Raw genomic sequence first — 17,819 nt, 5'->3', positions numbered from 1 at the left:
CCCATCTTGCTTGTGATACGGTAAAGTGTCAGTAACCATAGATAATGGCAAAGGGAGAGAGGCGCCCACAGGCTTGATCTTGGGACAGGTAGTGCGTGCATCCCAGCATACGGCCCAGCATGACTGTAGAGTAGTTACATCGCCGTTGTCTGGACGCGGGAGAGCAGTGGCTAGAGGGAGCAAAGCTACCGCAACGGCAATCAGAACTGCAAGGTCGAGCTTCATCGTGTTCTCCGGGTGTATATAGTTAATGTAGTTGTAGCAGAGAAAGATGAAGAAGAGAGGAAGAGGGCACCCGTCCCAGCTTTATAGCCATGTCATCCTTTACATCCATGAGGCCGCACTAAGTCTCATTCAACGTATATTAGGCGAGGAGCTGGAACTATTCGACATTGCATCTCATTTTTACCGGGGATCTCTCCTGTCATGATGCTGCATGGTGAGATGTTTGGTCCAGATGTTCGTTTGGCAGAGGACCAGACAGTCCGGAATAGCCTGGAGCTACTCATCCTTGTCTGCATCTATCAGGGTATAACATCTAACTAGTATCGGGTTTTTGCATGTCTCTACTCAACATCCATAGAGAGAACGGAAGAGCTCAAGTAGTAGAGCTCAAGTGCGAGTCTTTGAGACAAGATGGAACAAGATAGAACATGCCAGCAACCAAACAAAGCGGAAAGTCCCGTAGAAAATAGCTAGTCACACAATATTCTCTACTAAAAGGAAGACTCTGTCTATTTACTTAGAGAAACCCCCAGTTCGCGTTCATAGTTCACCTTGATCACTCCGAGAACTATGGACGCGCTCTCTATGTTGGACGATGAGGCTGTAGCTCTGATGCTGCAGCTGGAAGAGATCGAATCCTATGACAGGCGGCGCAAGGGCAAATATCGAGCAGACAACCTTCCAGACTCTGAATTGGCCTGTGAAGCATTCCAGGCTGAGATTAAGGGCAGCATCGACCTTTTGAGTGACCTGAGGCTTGCTCATAGCATTGCACATGCTGTGGATTCAGATGGCCAGGTGATTGCTGGAATCTTGCAGGATGAAGCTCAGGCCCGGCAGGACAGGCGCCTGGCCTTGACGACGGATGGCAATGCTGATGTGCCAGATACCCAAAAAGAATGCCCACGATTGATTGCAGGGCCCCCTGAAGAAGAAAGTGAGCCGGATGGTGATAGTGATGGATGTAGCGCTGGTCCATCGACCTCATATACCTCGCGCCAGGAGGAGGCGTTTAGAGCGGCATACACGGATAGCAGGACAATACTATACCTGTCTCGAGCAATTCCGGCCATATCAGCTTGTTCGATTACAATACAAGAATATCTACTACGTCGAATGCCTGAAGGCCCTGTTTATACGAGCTACCAAGGACCAGACAATATTTCCTCCCAGATGTTGCCGCCAGGAAATCCCCTGCTAGAGAGATATTAACGGAAGAGAAAGAGATATTTCACAACACAGAGATCGAGTTTTCTATAACCGACCGGACATACTGTAGCAATAGGGAATACAGAAAATTTATCTATCCTGACCGGGTATAGCTGGTAAGGTAGAGTACGCTCGCTACAGTTCAGAAACATGCTCTATATACAAAAACGCTTTTCATACCGATAAAGATTGCGCCGCAGACCCTCTATTACAAGCAGCTCTAGACCTGGCGACGAGTGAAGGCTAGTAGCGCTATTACAACTACAGGACCCTTATGGAACTAAATACCGGTTACTACCATATAAGGTAAGTAGTAGCATAGAAACCTACCACTAATATTAAGTAACTAATTGATATACCTAGTTGCATATGTGGATCTGGATTCTACTATCTATACAGCTTGAAGTGGAAGACATATACATACAAGATATAGAGTGAGCGGAACTTACTAAACCAAGCAGAGGAGGTTGTAGACAGGGAAGCCGTTCAACCTATCCCCCACAGAGAGCGACAGAGGCGCGTTGGACGGATGAGAGAGGAGCTCTTAGAAAACCACGAGTGCGACCATCCAGGCCGCTTTCAGCGTATTGATGAAGGTCCGGGTAGGCGTGGATTTGCCTGTGAGATGTGTGGGGATCGCCACTGGAAATACATCCTCCAGTGTCGCCCTTCTAATAGACGAGACCGAGTGCCCCGCGATGTACGTACGCTGCGACGGTACCGGAGTCACCTAGTGGACGGCAGGCTAACTACGTGCAAGAAGCCAATCTCACACACCAAAGTTGCTCCAGATCACCTATGGTCTCTATGTCTGGAGCAGGCTCGGGCCACAGCTAGTCGACACGGTCTAAGGGTCGTACACTCTCAGCCCATCTTCAATAAGAGCCACGACGGACTGGGGGTGTTTTCAGACGAGTCTGGTGCGATCCTACAGTCTATTCGAGAGAAGCTGCAAATCGGCAAGAAGTCCAAGATTCCCAACGAGATATTGGTGAAGGAGCTCCAGGCGAGAGTCACCACCATCGAGGGGGACATGGGTCCCATGACGGAGCATAAAAATCTCTCTGTCCTTGTCACCTTAGTACCAGTATGAGAAGTATGCAGAGCGGATGGGATATTAACCGATAGAGTAGGAAAACTATCCAGAATAATTACTTCATGCACTATGATATATCGAATATATGCAGCGCAGATTGATATAACTAATACGAGCGTCATCACTGTGTATGATCTTTTGGTCGAATGGCATATGCTGTATCATCGCTGCCGGCATATACAGCCATTACATATAGCGTCTTTCGGCTGCTTCAATTCCTCGATCGATGACTGCGTGGATGGTACCGACCGCGGGGCCTGGGGCACCACTTGTCGCCACCTTGTTCGTCACGCTTCTCCCTCCCAGAGTACCAACAAGGCTGGCGGTACTGAGGGCCAGCATCAACCACCAGACGTCCTTTAGGGCGTCGTTATAACAGGATGCAGCTCCGTGGCATGACACTTTTCCTGCAGTGTCCTTCATATTTATCTGCGGCCTTTCCCCTCGGATCACATTTATGTTGAGCTTCTGTATTGATTGGAATGCAACCTCATGCGGCTTTAGACCGTAGTTCGGCGGCCGTCGATGCCGCGAATGAGCCAAAGTCACGTCTTTCCCGGGGGTAAAGCTCGCTATATCAGTTGCATTTTGGGCTCCAACGAGGCCGCCTCCGATGATTGCAATTTTGTTAGCTTGCTGAATTCAGGTTTGAGAACATTGCAGCTCTACACAGGCGTCAGCCTTGTCTATTGGCGATGCTTTCGAAGGAGGCGGCTGCTATGTGCCAGTAGCTATGGCAAAATATTCGTAGTTGATCGTTTCACCAGGTACCGTACCTGAATCGGCGTGATGCTGGTGACTGAAGCGCGCACATGATGGCGAAGAATTCCCGCCGGGCCAAAGCCGGAAATGCTATCATAAAGTATGGATGCTTTGTGCTCCTTGCGTGGCACAATCCCAAATCGTGGAAAGGAGAACAGATGGTTGATATGGCTGTACCTTTCGGTTATGATGATAGCTCTGCAACCGGTAGGGAGCGTTCGCTCAGCCGTCACGCCAGATATATTCTTGCATATGAGCCACCGATTATCGCAATGTTTTTGGCGTTCTCTGTGTCATAGTATACCCAGCGATGGCCTGCAGCTTGTATCTGTTGAATGGTGCGATGGACGACTAACCCAAGCATCATCCGCAGAGCTTTCCCATAGCATTCCAGCGCCTCATACACGATGGATAATTAGCAGAAGGGCAAGGCAAGCAGATTCGAAAGAATAAAAGAGATTTTTCAGATCATTCTTTTGTCCTTGTCCCGATGTAAAAAACCCAGGAGGGTGAAGTGCAAGGGGGGTCCGCGGACCTCCGTGGAGGCTTTTAGGGGAAAATGAGGATGTGACTTACAGAGTACGCTGTACAAATATTCATCCAGATCCTCGGATTTCCTCAGTATATCAATTCTCAAACCCAGTTCTCATTCTACGTCTCATGCTACTATCTCTAAATGGCGGTGTTATCCGATTCTAGTCTTGAAAAGAACCCTGACCAAGACCGAACTGGTGAACCTTCCCTGGGCAATGTGGCTGAACCAGGCTCGGTACCAGAAGCTCCTGAAGGGGGTAACAAAGCATGGTTAAGCCTCCTAGGAGCGTCGACAGCTATGTTTGTATCCTTTGGCTGGGTAAACTGCATTGCATTATTCCAGGCCGAGTACGAGACCAACCAATTGAAGAAATACAGCCCATCAACAGTCTCCTGGATCACATCAATGGAATGTAAGTATGAACTCCCTGAAGTATGCAAAAGTCGCTTCCATATTAACCAGTATATAGTCTTCTTCATACTATTCATGTCTCCCCTAGCGGGGAGGATGTTTGATAACTACGGGCCTAGGCTCCCGGTCGCCATTGGAACCTTCATGCACGTCTTTGGCCTCATGATGACAAGTCTGTCCAAGGAATACTACCAATTCGCATTAAGTCAGTCGGTCTGCTCAGGGATCGGGGCATCACTTATCTTTACGCCATGTATGACAGCTGTGAGTACGATAAAGCCCCCCATCGTGAAGTATATGCCTGCTAACTGCAATCCATCCAGCCCATGACCTACTTTCGCAAGAAGCGAGCAATTGCTGGGGGTTTGGCCATTGCAGGCTCATCTCTCGGCGGTGTTATCTTCCCACTTATGGCCTCACATCTTATTCCAAAGATTGGCTTTCCGTGGACGATGCGGGCATGCGCCTTCATGATTCTCGGCCTTCTAGTCATTACCAACCTTACCATCTCGTCTAAGCTTGTCCACCACCCAAAACCGTTCAGAATCTCGCAGTATGTCGGCCCATTAAAGGAAACGGATTACATCCTCATGTGTGCTTCCAGCTTTTTCCTATACTGTAAGTGCCTTGGCCAACTCTGACCTTCAATATATCTGCTAATCACCTGGCCAAGGGGGAATGTTCGTACCATTCGATTATATTGTCTCCGCCGGTATACACTATGGCTTGTCGCCTTCAGTGGCCTTTAATCTCATCCCAATTCTTAACGGGACTAGGTAAGGACCTTTATCCCCTCGGTTGGCGATGCGTGTTGAGTTCAAGTGTAGTGCTAAGGGGGTGTCGCATTTTAGTTTCATCGGTCGAACGGTACCTAACGTTCTTGCGGATAAATTTGGACGTTTTAATGTGATGATCATCATGGTGGTTTTCAGTCTTATTATCGTTCTAGCTCTTTGGCTTCCCGGGCGCAGTGAGGGAGCTATAATAACCTTTGCTGCCTTGTTTGGGATAGGCTCTGGTGCATGTATTGGTCTTGGGCCAGTGCTCATTATGGGTATCTCCCCTATCCAAGAAGTTGGCTATCGGATGGGTACAATATTCGCTATCGCAGGCATCGGTGCGCTGACCAGTCCACCAATCGGAGGTGCTATCGCCCAAATATCTGAAAACGGTGACTATAACTTCGCATGCGTATTCAGTGGTGCGAACTACTTTATATCAGTAGTTTTCATCATCATCCTCCGAGCTCGGGTCGTGGGGTGGAAGATAACGGCCAACGGATAGTCCTTGTAAGGGACGCAGGAATATCTGGCTCTGCCTATACCATAAATACATGCATCCACTCCATAATTTGTTGCATCCGTTCAGACCTCAGGATGTATCTTAGCCATCGAAATTTTCCCATGTGCAATCGTTGTTAGTCTGATTCTGCACTCTTTACCCACTAATGCCAACTTGTACTTTAGCCAATGCCTGTGTTTGTTGGATTAAAGTACTGGCGACTATGTAGAAATTATATACTCGTCTGTGTAGACCTTTGATTTGTTTACTGCATGCCGCCGATTTCGTCTCCCACATCAAGTAAGAATGTATCCCAATCCGTATTATTGAAAGTTGATCCAACAGTAAAGAACTCATCCCAGAGCTCATCCGTAACAAGGTCACCAGCAGAATGAGTCTCTTCCAGATGCTTCTGATCTTTCTCGTGATGAGACAAGGGTAGGGTAGCCTGGGTAGATGGCATTAAATCCTTTTCATCTTGCGCAAATGTAGTTCTATTTCGAGGAGTAGGTTGGCATTTATGTATATCGCGGCTGGCCTCCGCAGCGGGGGCCCTCGAGTCATCCATATGGTTAGTTATATCTTTGTGCATTGGAGGAGAGTAAGTCACCCGCCCCTGTTTTTCAGGTGTAATTGCAGAAATCTTAGTAGATGGACTGCTTATTCCAACCTTATCTGGTCCATCTTCGCTAATTCTCCTCCGTAAAATTGCTCGCAAGCTCTGCACAGCCTTTTGAAACGACTGGACCATAAGTTGCCCACTCGATGTACCTTCGTCTGCTGTTCTGCTGCGTGGTATCTTTTTAGCATTCAGCTCTGCTTCTAACTCTCGACAGGCTCTTAATACATCCTCTTTGCGTTGTGATACCTCAATGCTTTCGGGGTTAAAACAAATATCCATGGCTAGGATAATTGTGGCCATCAAGAAGTGGTGGAGCACATATGTAAAAGTCCCAATACTGTGGTCGCCAATAGTGCTATTCCGAATCTCTATCACAATTTTCGCAGATTTAATGCACTGTATACGAGAGTTTGCAAACTTTTCTTGTATCGAGCCTCGAATCAAAAACGGCCTGTGAAGTCGAGCGCGATGTGTGTGGATCACAAAATTAATTAGATAACGCTGCCATTGCAAATACGGTCTGTCGTTAAGTAGTGCTTGATGGGTTTTCACATCTTGGATAGTGAGCTGAAAATATATAGGTAGGGATTTTAGAAGCTGTTGATATTTAAGATCCAGAGCAATGATTTTGTCATAGAACTCGTCAGGACTCTCAGAACCTGGGGACGCAAAAAACGACGGAGGTAGGCAGTCAACAACCTCACGAACCAAGGTGGCGACTTGGATACGGCAGAGGAAATAAGTCATGGATGTTGGGCTACTAAGAGGCAAGTTGTAAGATTCTTCTGAAATATATGTAATCCCCGATGGTATATCATTGTCCTCCACGTTACTAGGGTGGCGCGTTTCCATTTGTCGAGGATGTAACATATACGTCCCTTCGTTGAGGCCACCCACATAGGACAAAAGCCTAGATAGAATATTAGTTATGGTTAAGAGGTAAAAAGCAACGAAGTACTCGCCAGTCCGAGGCAACCATATGCCACCAAATTCGCCGTTTGACTTCAATCTCCACCATATCCGCTCCGTTTTTGCGACGTTCTTCACAATAAGGTGGTGAATCCAACAGGTGGATCTTCATCAGCTTTGCCATCTGAACACCAGAGATACTGAGAATACCAACGCTCCCGCTAATGCCTTCAATCTGAGCGCACAAGTGAGCTAGGTTCACAATTGCCTGCAGTGCTTCTATAGAGGGAGGAAGCGGTGGCCTGGTCGCCAACGATACCGCCTGATTAGCCCACAATTCGGCTAGTGCTATTTGCGAGTGGTTTTGTAGAGCGGCCGTTTGGAACTGAAAGGTATTTTTCGAAACATAGACGCTGCCGGCGAAGACGCTCAGGAAGAACGCGAGCCGGGTTGCCTGGGGGGTTTTATTAGTATCGAGGTCTGAATATAGGTCCTCAAGGTGTTTCCGCGTTGTAGGAATGTGTAAAATCCGGTAAAGAGCATCGATGTTTCTAATAAAGTGGTCCAAGAGCATTTTCGCATCGCCGTAGGTTGGAAAGTCATGGAAGATGGCTGATAGTAATGGTGCAGGTGTTAAGGGTTCTAAGGTTGTATTCTGGGTCAAGTTAGCCGAGAGAAACGGGTTATATCTAGGCACATCTTACCGTCGTCAAGAGGCCCTCTAGCCAATGTGATGTTATTTGTTGCTCTTCATCTTGGTTCGACAAACTTGAATTCGAATTTTTCGCGAGATGGGTATCATTCGGCTCGATTATCGAGCGGGTAGGCTCTGAATCTCTACTTGGAAAAACTACCTGCTCAAGCCGCAGTATCCTTTGAGCGAGCTCCGAGCAGTCCCTTTAGAATAAAGTGGGATCAGCTGGAGGAAGAATTGGAGCAACGGCATTATGCTAGTAACTGTGATTTACCTAGCACAAACATGATCATCTTTAAGCTGGTGTGCAACCGGCGGGATGGACAAACGCGATGTTTCACTTTGGTCTGTGTAGGTGGTTAGTTCTGATGCATTTCATAGCAAGGCGCAAATGCACAAGTACTCGCCTATCTGATAAGCGCATTCGTAGTTCCGCGAGGAGCAGTTGAAACAAGGTCGTCCTCTGTCACACTTGAGCTTTCTTGACCGACAGAATTGGCATGATACTGGCTGTTGTTGAGAGGAGGTTCTGCTATCAGCAGCCCTTGATGGTGCCATGGATCTCTTCATAATGGTGCTGTAGTATAGGAAGAGATAGCTAAGGTCAATGTCTAGCTATAGGATGGCGCTGAGAGAGTTCTAGATGCTGAGAGCATGCGGATCAGCTTTGGTATCGTGATCACTGTAAGATAAACAGCGGTGCCACACTTGTTCAGCGACGTTGAATATTTTGAAATGCGAGATGTTTTATCTTGGAGGCCTAACTAGTCACGTGGTTCACATCGGCGGCTGCGGCTGCGGCTGCGACGCCAGTACATGTATATATCTTCAATGCACAAAGACCGAGAGACAATGAAACTTGGATGACCGCAAGGTGGAAACGGAAGACTATTGCACCAATAGTTTGGCATGTCTTCTTGATTTTCGATAGAAAGGGGTTGATCAATTTCTTCCCAAAGAAACAAAAAGAGAGAGAGATTGACTGACTACCTGTCATTCCGCCCATTAGGTACGTCCTCCCAGAGAGCATTTAGTGGAACCATCGCAAGTGACATACAGAGAGTATTCAACCTTCACGGAAATAGTATCCATTTTGCTGGATGCTGTTGACTGGCCTCGCGATTCCTACTATCATGTTCCCAGGCCTCCTGTTCTTCGCCACCCAAGCACATTTCTGGCATGCAGAAACATATTCTGAAGTGATTTGAGTGCTTTGCCCGTGATGACTGCCGAGAAATGGGGAACAGATCACATCTGTAGAGCGTGGGAGTTGTGGAAAATTGGCGCTCTCGATATCAGGTACCAACTGTATGTCAACACCCGGGAGAGTATTTTAATGGGGCCAGCAACTTTGGACGCTGGCAACTTCTTTTCCCTGGTTACGAGAAGTGAATCTTCCCGAGAAAGAACGATTAGATAACCTAGCAGGCCATACCAAAGTGCCGTTCACAGCCTGGCTGACCATCAACGGAACGGAATATTTCTCATATTCCGAAGTGCCATGGTGCACCATATCCACCGCCCACTGTAAGCGGCTGTCCCAATTCTCTACGGTGATGCCAGGATGTAATCTCTTCGTTCATCATCTTCTCCCAAGTACCGACCTGGCATACCCTCCATCACAAATGGGGTGCGCATGGTTTGGAGACCAGTGGTTTCCGCCAGAAGCAGAAGCCGCTGGGTTTCCGAAGAGACCGTGTAGTCTCCAGAGTGGTGCTGATATTAGGTGTGGCCCGTAAGACGTTAGTCGCGATAATAATATCGTAGAAATTCTCTTTGAACTTCTGGGAAGAGACATTATTCCCTATTTCTAGGGTCTTGAAGACCATCTTTTCCTCAAAGTCAGCGAATTTATTGGTGGCAGCTTCGAAAAAACCAGTATCCGTATACCTAGGTTTAAGTTCCTATCGCGTCACGGATTGTCTCGGGTACTATTATAGGTTGTTAGCTTGTACATAAGTCAAGCATAGAGGAAGAGGAAGAATTACAGTGCCGCCTGCGCCTGCGCCAATCTCCAATATTGCTTCACGAGGGAATATATGCGATGGTTTAGGGACGGTTGAGGCGAGGCCAGGCGCAACTCTCCCTATAGATGCGACCAAGAAAATCATCCCGTAATAAGAGTTTCGTAGCATTTCGCCTCATATTATTGATAATTTCCCCCGAGTCGAGCCGCAATCATATTGATTTTTTCAGCGTGGCTTTCGAGCAAGGTCGAAAGACTATCAGGGCCATCAGTAACTAAGCCACTCCTTTTTGCCAGTGGACGTTCTCCATTGCGAACAACCTGCACGATGGACTCGAATGCCTCATGCGCTGATGGTGTTATGCAAGCGCCAGCCGTTCAGTAGTGTCAGCTGCTTCGAAAAATCGCTACATACAGTATAATACGCCGAGTTCAATATCATCGGCAAAGCCTTTCTCACTTTCATCGTGCTATACGCTTCTTCTCCGTCCGGCAATGCCCCAAGATGGATCTGCCCTGAAGCCTGAAGGATATCTCCAAAAAGATCAGACAGCCCCCTGCTCTAGTGGGCTCGGAGGCAGGTTCCACAGCAAGAGATTCCACCTGCGAGACGGCCTGGCCTGAAGACCTGTTGTAGAGGCGCTAATCACCTGCTAGGGAGAGCCCATCTCGCATTGTAATAAATGACTCGAAACTGATATTAACGGCACCTAACTCATCAGCCCACGGCACATTGGGGTTCAAAACCAGTCGCTCAATGCAAATAGGCAAAATTGTTGATGGCAGATTGCCGGTATCAGGGCTTGAGCGAGCAACAAACAAGGTTGGGAAACGCACGTCGATAATTGCAGGGCGGACAATGTATTTATCGGTAGACTCGTCTGTCCTTTAGGATTCCGAAGCAGTAGTGTACTCCAGGGAGTATTTAGGCTGCTCGATTCGTCTGAATAATCCCGAATAATTCAGCCGAGCATTGTGAAGAACCTAGTATATGTTATTAGCATTCACAGGTAGGATACCAAGTGGCACGGCTCCCTGTCGAGGAAGTTCCTCCTTTGACCTAGAACCCAAATGGACCAAAATCCTCCCGCTATAATTTTGAATCATAGACCCAATACTCTCATCAGAGCAGTAATAATATAAGAAAGAGGCCTCGAAAACTAGGATTTTTAGTCGCTAGAAGATGAGTTGTGCATATGGTTTCAACGCCCTCTTTAGTGGAGGAAACGACGACTGGGCACCAGACATCTACGTCCCGGACTTCGAATAGTCGGACAGGATTCCTTGCGGCAATGGGCTTAGCGGCCTCAAAAGCCAACGAGGCATATAATGTACCGGGGAGCAATGTTTCTCCCAGGATATCATGACCGTGCACCCATGACAACTCACTAGTTTTCAGGACGCTGCGCTAACACATCTCCTGTGATAAGTATTATCTGCTACTCGACGTCCAAGAAGCTCGTGAGGGCGGTCAGCTGGCTTGCGGAATCTCCTTGAGGTCCAAGATTCACACCGATAGACTTTGCTGTGATCCCAAGTATGAGATGATAAATCTTTGAGGACCTCTTCTCTTGGAGGTCTTCCTTAAAAGACGGACCGATATCCTAAAATTGACAAAGGATAGACCGAGATGTGACCGAAAAAAGCCCAACACCACTGAGAATGCTTGGATATCACTCACCACGCTTTAGGACGCCTGTATAAAATGGTGCGACCCCAAAAGCTGATATGAAGGTCTGTTCAGTAGGTCCCTTGTGTGCTGGATGCGGCCTCTTTCTAGAGCAAGGTCGAACGGCTCTCCGTGTCAGACAGCAGATTTAACTGCCTGGGAGAAAACTGTATTTACTATGTTCTAAACCCAGTACGGCCCTTTAAGGGATTGAAGGTCTCCTTGCTACCATTCTATGTCTCCGCGGACGCTTGAATTCCAGATATGAGCATTTGTTGCTTAGCGAACCATACTGTTACATGCCATAAGAAACTGGAGATAGCGATCCGCACAATAATCCGTATGATGCGAGTGATAAGCCTTATCCACGTTTAACGGACAAGCAAGGGTATTTTCCTGGTCAAAATATTCCTTCACGCAATAAATAGCCGGCATATCCCCCGATAATGTCACGCTCTTAGGAGAATAACTTGCAGCAACATTAATGCGGCCTTTAACTCATTGACTAGTGACCACACAGGGCTGTCAGGAAGCGCCTTTCTGGCTGAATCGCATTGTTCAATCGATTTTCGGAATAATGGACATCTTTCCAGTAGGTCGCGTCCCATCGAAGGCCACTGAGCGCCTTATCCAGTAAGAATGCCCAACACAGCTCGAAGTTTGCTAGGTTTGATAAATTGGCCACGTATACCAATTTGTTCAATGATTAAAACATGAGCATGTTCCAAAACATACTCCCTTAGTCGTGAGATCAATTTCTCTCGACGGTCCGCAACAAAATATGCCTTGGCTCTGTGTGTGGATCGTTGACTTTAGACCACCCAGGCAAGATCATAAAGACTAATGGTCGGGTTATCAACATATGTCCTTGAATGCCTTGAAATTTGCGAGCAAAGATGATCCAGGGTGCCAATAAAGTCACTTGAATTGTCAACTCCAGCCTTTTCAAATGGTTCAAATTCACGGCTCCTATAGATTTTAAGGATGACATGCGCATTTTTGCCCCCCGAACCCGAAGCAGTTCTCTAGCTCGAATAACGCCCTCGATGCAATCTCTATTTCGGATAGCATAGCTTATCACGAAGGGCTGTGACTCTCACGAGCATAGCCATTTGAATCCTTGTCCCACATTCGAGACTGAGAGCCTGGCGATAGTATATGAAGCTTAGACTCTATGATAAATATAGAGGGGTCGAATATCAGGTTAACACTACCCACAACTGCAGCTTCACAGTAAACCGCTTGCATCTCTTGAATCGCCTGATGAATTGCAATGCGTTTCTAGAACCGTAGACTCACCAACGATTTCGTCTTCATTAAAACGTACAATGAATGTCTCATCAGGGTTAATAGCTCGCCCAACACGGGCCGTTGCCTCTCTGTTTGAGTGATTGTACATTATGTTGAAAAGATTCTCGCCCCCTAACTAGTTATCTGGTGGTCATTTTGGAACTAGTTAACTAGTTAGGTACTCACGTGATGACAACGAGGTGGGGAGTATGAGGGGCAATTTTTTTCGATATGTTCAGTTTTCCACTTAGAGCTGATGGCAACATGTTTAACAAGACCTCTCCTTATAATGTTCACTAACCGAGCACCCTTTCATCGATGACCGCTACCGACATGTCTGACCAAATACTAAATGTGAACGAGATCGCGAACGACACTACAATCGAGAGAAGTGCACTTGAAAGGAAGGTTAAGGATAAGATTGGGAGAAACGTTACGTTGGATACCAATATAGCCATAATTGAAGCTCTACAAAGCGTAACTTCGCTTGTGGTGCCTGCTCTACTGCTGAAGGTACATGGAGGAGCAGGCGCCGTCTACATCCACGACGAGTCTGCAGAGCTCGTTGACAGAGTGAAAACCGGGCCTGACGAACGGCAAAACTTCCAGATCATTTTACTCAAGGAAGGCCAGAACTGCCGCTTCTACGGGCGTCCCACTGTTTGGTACTTCAGAATTTCCGAATAGGCAGCCGCCTCCTGGTGAGCGAGGTTTTTATACCGCAAGAGACGCTCGCTAAATCTAATAGGGACGCTGAATTTGAGTTTGACTTCAACGGAGGGACTCCCGTGCCACGGACATGTCATCTTGACAGCTAGGAGATTATCGGTATTTTGCAGAAAAGGGATTATATCGTGGGCTTGTGTCTCTTGGGCATCCGATGAGTTGAGGAAGACGACGAATTCAGAGGGTTCAAAGTGCACTATTTTCGAGTAAGCCATCTTGAAGGATCCTATAGATACTTGGGGAAATTACCGATATGCTCAGGAGGAACAGCCGTGTTATTTCCTGGTGATATCTGGCTTGTTTCAAATGCCGTTCGAGCACTCCGACTATTGGGATTTGTGATATCAGGGACGAATCCACTGTCTGCTTGAGTATTACGTTGTTGAACATGACCTGAGAGACCAAACTCTTTGCACAGCTCCAGAGCGACTTTTCTTTGTCCGGTGACTCTGGGTATTAAACTCCACCATTGCTGAAGTTTATTGATCCAAATTGCATTCAAGGAAGCCAGTGTTGTTGTGGGGAGGCGCGACGTGCACAGAATATACAACTCAATGTCCAGTTTTTCGTACATTTCCCGTATATTTCTATGTGCGGCAATCTTTCGACCTCTTGTCGTCGAAGATTTATCGGCAGCATTGGGGCATTCCCTCAATAGCACAGTATTTCGTTTTAAATAGAGAAGGTTTGGTCTGTATTGTGGGTCGTGATATCTCCGTAGTTCCTTACTGAGGTTGGAAACGAAGGAAGCAAATTCCTTCTCAGTAGGTCCAATCTGAGCCATTTGCATTAGTTTCTTATTTTATGCTGGGCTGGTGGTCGAGGTTTGCGATGTTGAAAATGCGAAAATGCGAAAATGCAAAAATGGGAAAATGAGAAAATGGGGAAATGGGGGAAAGGATGAATGGGGAAGCGAAGGAATGAATGGGATAATGGGGAAATGTGTCAAGGCAGCCTTATCGTTTTATACTTACTCTACTCTATTGGCTAATGGATCCTTGATCCTAGCTTATCTGCGATGATTGTCAAGGCATAAATTGGATCGGGGTGCTGGTCTCCTGGCAACTACGGTAAATACCTGGCTAAGGGCTTTCGAGGAGACATAGCTATATAAAGGCCCAAGTTCTACGTTCGAATTTGGACATGGAAGCATAAGGAAACCCAAGTTCAAAATACACTCTCCCAGCCACGGCATCTCGCTCTATAGTTACATAACTACTTAAATCATTCACAAGCTGCCAAAGATCAAGTTGACAAAGTCAATTTACATACTGATAATAACTGAGCTGGTACTTTAACTTTTTCTGAATCACTTTTATGCTTAACTAGCTAATTCACGTTGCTAGGAAACTCATCTACAAAATGTGCTTCATGGAAAATCCTGCCCCAGTTTTCTACGCCAAGTGCAAGCATACCGTCAATGTCCCTAAAGAGCCAACTCCCCAAATGTGTCCTAAAGCGGCAAAGCGCTCACCCCCATCATGGTGCCCTGATCCTCCTAAACCTACCTCCAAGGCATCAAGCACAAACCGCCTACATCTCTGTCCAGGCTGCCGAAAAGAGTAACAGTCCTAAAAAATAGTGGCGGGTAGAAGGAAGCTTGAGGCATGCTATTTGGGATGATTAGGAATTATTAGGAGGGTGGCTGATTTTAAATAAGACCTTGGTTCTCTTCAGAAGACGCCTAGCTCCTTGGATGCCCGTTTCCCGCTGACTGAACGGTATGGGATGCCCACCTTGGCACTACTAACTTGATGGAGTACGTTGTTCCTCTTTTGGGTTATACTATGTAGAGCGGTTTTTGTAGTTACTGTTAACCCCAAGCCAATGATAAGAGGTATATTTAATATTGCGCAGCTGGTCGTAGGGTGGGCATATTATTCGGGCTAAGATACCCACTACTACTAAAGAATTAATTCGATTAAGAGAGTATTAAGTTAGTAGTTAAATAGGCTTAAAAAGTGGCCTTATCTGTACTAATGTCAGGGGTTGGACCCCGTAAGAGAGCATCAGTTCTGAACCCTCTGCGATACCTATAAGCCGTCTGGTGATGGCATCAAACTCCTTATGCTAAGATCCCTTTTCCCTAGAACGCAGTCACGAGCCGGTAAGCGTATTCGACGCGTACTGCGAAACCTAGCTTAAGTAAGCAGGAGCTATATAAGCTCCTCCCCAGACATGCTTCTCCCTTTTCCTTTTTTCTCCGTATCATCTTTCTACACTCGCTAGCCACAGATATGAGACTCCCATTAATCTGTACCTGGTTCTATGATATCGTTTGGCCTTCTATAACTAAGGAGTTGGACGAGTCGAAGGTAAGCTTAATAGACATCTCTCTGTCTTCTCTTGCTAAATTATTCTCTTAGGATGTTGTAGAATCTCAGCTCGATAATCTCCACACCCTCCAAACAAATGAAACGGGAGCTATATCAACTCTCAACTCTCAACCTCGAACGGACAAACTAGAGCCCACGAACACGTCTGGACAATTCCACACTACTCAACGTTCTCCATTTTCCCATGATCCTTATATTGGTCTCCCAATAATTGGAAATGGTATGACTGGGATTGTCCTTAAGATGGGGGAACGCCGTGCTGTTAAGAAAGCTAAGAAATATCCACCTGGGTCCTTTGATGACCCCAAGGATATGGAATATATAAACAAGATAAATCAGCAAACACTCGAGAATGAGATCCAAGTCTTTGAACGCCTGGGCAGCTATGAAGGGATTATTCCGTACTTTCAAACATCTCAGTATGGGATTGAGCTAGCCCTTGCAGAAGGAGACCTTGAGTCCTATCTAGATACCTGTGCAGAGCGTGAGGACTCCCTGAAAATCAACTGGATATCAAGTCTCATTGACACATTTGCACACGCCCACTCTCGCAAAGTATTTGTGGATGATATTGCTCTCCGCAATATTTTAATCCTGGATGAGAAGCTTAAGCTTGCTGATTTCGGACAATCCATTTTATTACCACCCAATACCGATATTACTTCCGCAGATAACGATGGCTTGAATGTTCAGGTTGAGATACTTCATATTGGCTGGGTTCTCTACTCGATTGCATCCTGGCGTGTCCATAAATACTATTTCTTCAACTCCGAGAACCCTGACCTCTGCTGGCCTGAACCAGACTCATTCCCAAATGTGGATGATGTACTCTGCGGAAAAGTAATCAGGAAGTGCTGGCAGGGTGAATATGCGAGTATGGAGAATTTGAAAGACGAGGCCCGCCAATTACTCGTTGGCCACTAAGTCACTGGTGACGGTTCCATGAGATATAATAATAGCCCTTCAAAACCTTTCACTTGCTACAGGCAACGTCAAGCCCAAGGATGGGACCCCACTGGGGATAGGCAAATATGGGCTACACCTGCGAGACTTGCATTTCTAGAAGTCGACGACCAGTACAGGCCTTGAAGCAAAGCCCCAGAATGCCAGCCATGAGGCAGAAGCTGGGCAGTTTTGCAAGTTCTAGCAACATGTTAACTCTTTTTAGACGGTATAATGGAATAAACTTGATACAAGATTACTTTTCATTTGTATCTCTGCATAGCAGTTGGTTGTTGGATAACTACTGTGCTGCAACCTAGTTGATTGACTAGAAGAAGTCGCCAGGCAGATAAACCACCAGGCCGCCTCGCCATAGCTCGAATAACTGAACCGCAAGCTACAAGCCTGGTCTCGATGTTATACAGATTACTATCGTTCTTCTCTGCCTCGGTGGTTTAGAGGCTATCGTTATTTGAGGTTTTATTCGTGTTTAAGCCATCGTCTACGGTTTACTGCTCTATCATTTCCATCATCTCAAACAAGTAGCCCGAGTTAACTAGTTAATATTGATAACTCAACACCAACGTCATGTCCAAGTCAAAATTCTGCATAGCGATTGTGGGCTCTGCGTACAGATTCCCTGGAAGCCCCACCTCGCCTTCGAAGCTGCGGAATCTCCTTAAGGATCCCAAAGATATTCGCACACAATTTGACCCTGAAAATCTTAACCTATCTCGCTCCTACGACTCTAATGGCGAAGTTCATGGCGCCACGTATGTCAATAACCGGGCATTCCTGCTCTTGAAGATAGACTCTTTGACCCGGCGTATCAGCCTCGTTGAGGCAGAGGGTATGGACCCCAGCATCACATTCTTCCGGAAACGGTCTTTAAAACATTCAAAGCCGCTGGTAATACACTTAACCAGATGAGAGGGTCAAAGGCCTCTGTGAATATCGGCGTAATGACGGGCGACCCCTGCGATATCCAAATGCGCGACTTTGAAACGGTTTCCCAGTATTGTGCTACTAGGACAGGCCGTATTATCCTATCAAATCTGGTTATAATGTTATTCGTTATCTTACGGATCACTAGCTATAAGTCCACGCAGCGATACAAGGAATAAAATTAAGACGAGAAATATGGGA

General features: G+C 46.6%; 10 protein-coding genes across 10 annotated transcripts; 7 read left to right on the top strand and 3 right to left on the bottom strand.

Annotated features, from left to right (window-relative positions):
• Window positions 1-795: 795 nt before the first annotated feature.
• On the top strand, window positions 796-1,437 carry MCYG_08763 (conserved hypothetical protein; the record flags this gene model as incomplete). The annotated part of the gene is made up of 1 exon (XM_002842577.1): window positions 796-1,437. One exon carries the CDS (start codon window positions 796-798, stop codon window positions 1,435-1,437), a length of 642 nt encoding a protein of 213 aa, XP_002842623.1.
• A 271-nt stretch (window positions 1,438-1,708) lies between these two features.
• On the top strand, window positions 1,709-2,893 carry MCYG_08762 (IBR domain-containing protein; the record flags this gene model as incomplete). The annotated part of the gene is made up of 4 exons (XM_002842576.1): window positions 1,709-1,740; window positions 1,912-2,134; window positions 2,198-2,521; window positions 2,714-2,893. 4 exons carry the CDS (start codon window positions 1,709-1,711, stop codon window positions 2,891-2,893), a joined length of 759 nt encoding a protein of 252 aa, XP_002842622.1.
• A 162-nt stretch (window positions 2,894-3,055) lies between these two features.
• On the top strand, window positions 3,056-3,591 carry MCYG_08761 (uncharacterized protein; the record flags this gene model as incomplete). Its single annotated transcript, XM_002842575.1, has 2 exons — window positions 3,056-3,297; window positions 3,336-3,591. The coding sequence occupies 2 exons, from the start codon at window positions 3,056-3,058 to the stop codon at window positions 3,589-3,591; spliced, it is 498 nt and encodes a 165-aa protein (XP_002842621.1).
• A 377-nt stretch (window positions 3,592-3,968) lies between these two features.
• On the top strand, window positions 3,969-5,522 carry MCYG_08760 (monocarboxylate permease-like protein; the record flags this gene model as incomplete). The annotated part of the gene is made up of 5 exons (XM_002842574.1): window positions 3,969-4,239; window positions 4,327-4,502; window positions 4,562-4,856; window positions 4,912-5,014; window positions 5,090-5,522. 5 exons carry the CDS (start codon window positions 3,969-3,971, stop codon window positions 5,520-5,522), a joined length of 1,278 nt encoding a protein of 425 aa, XP_002842620.1.
• Window positions 5,523-5,784: 262 nt separating this feature from the next.
• Window positions 5,785-8,302, bottom strand: MCYG_08759 (C6 zinc finger domain-containing protein; the record flags this gene model as incomplete). Its single annotated transcript, XM_002842573.1, has 5 exons — window positions 5,785-7,051; window positions 7,296-7,705; window positions 7,755-7,887; window positions 8,019-8,091; window positions 8,236-8,302. 5 exons carry the CDS (start codon window positions 8,300-8,302, stop codon window positions 5,785-5,787), a joined length of 1,950 nt encoding a protein of 649 aa, XP_002842619.1.
• A 1,061-nt stretch (window positions 8,303-9,363) lies between these two features.
• On the bottom strand, window positions 9,364-9,879 carry MCYG_08758 (uncharacterized protein; the record flags this gene model as incomplete). Its single annotated transcript, XM_002842572.1, has 2 exons — window positions 9,364-9,648; window positions 9,733-9,879. 2 exons carry the CDS (start codon window positions 9,877-9,879, stop codon window positions 9,364-9,366), a joined length of 432 nt encoding a protein of 143 aa, XP_002842618.1.
• Window positions 9,880-12,987: 3,108 nt separating this feature from the next.
• MCYG_08757 (uncharacterized protein) lies at window positions 12,988-13,356 on the top strand (the record flags this gene model as incomplete). Its single annotated transcript, XM_002842571.1, has 1 exon — window positions 12,988-13,356. The coding sequence occupies one exon, from the start codon at window positions 12,988-12,990 to the stop codon at window positions 13,354-13,356; it is 369 nt and encodes a 122-aa protein (XP_002842617.1).
• A 265-nt stretch (window positions 13,357-13,621) lies between these two features.
• Window positions 13,622-14,179, bottom strand: MCYG_08756 (uncharacterized protein; the record flags this gene model as incomplete). The annotated part of the gene is made up of 1 exon (XM_002842570.1): window positions 13,622-14,179. One exon carries the CDS (start codon window positions 14,177-14,179, stop codon window positions 13,622-13,624), a length of 558 nt encoding a protein of 185 aa, XP_002842616.1.
• A 578-nt stretch (window positions 14,180-14,757) lies between these two features.
• On the top strand, window positions 14,758-16,655 carry MCYG_08755 (conserved hypothetical protein; the record flags this gene model as incomplete). The annotated part of the gene is made up of 3 exons (XM_002842569.1): window positions 14,758-14,938; window positions 15,631-15,710; window positions 15,762-16,655. 3 exons carry the CDS (start codon window positions 14,758-14,760, stop codon window positions 16,653-16,655), a joined length of 1,155 nt encoding a protein of 384 aa, XP_002842615.1.
• A 606-nt stretch (window positions 16,656-17,261) lies between these two features.
• MCYG_08754 (uncharacterized protein) lies at window positions 17,262-17,797 on the top strand (the record flags this gene model as incomplete). Its single annotated transcript, XM_002842568.1, has 2 exons — window positions 17,262-17,523; window positions 17,577-17,797. 2 exons carry the CDS (start codon window positions 17,262-17,264, stop codon window positions 17,795-17,797), a joined length of 483 nt encoding a protein of 160 aa, XP_002842614.1.
• Window positions 17,798-17,819: the final 22 nt, after the last annotated feature.

The sequence above is a fragment of the Microsporum canis genome, genomic scaffold (genome assembly GCF_000151145.1).
Source record: "Microsporum canis CBS 113480 supercont1.10 genomic scaffold, whole genome shotgun sequence".
NCBI classification, from domain to species: Eukaryota; Fungi; Ascomycota; class Eurotiomycetes; order Onygenales; family Arthrodermataceae; genus Microsporum; species Microsporum canis.
The sequence above is the reverse complement of the archived record's forward strand: the minus strand, read 5'-3'. Positions and strand labels throughout refer to the sequence as shown.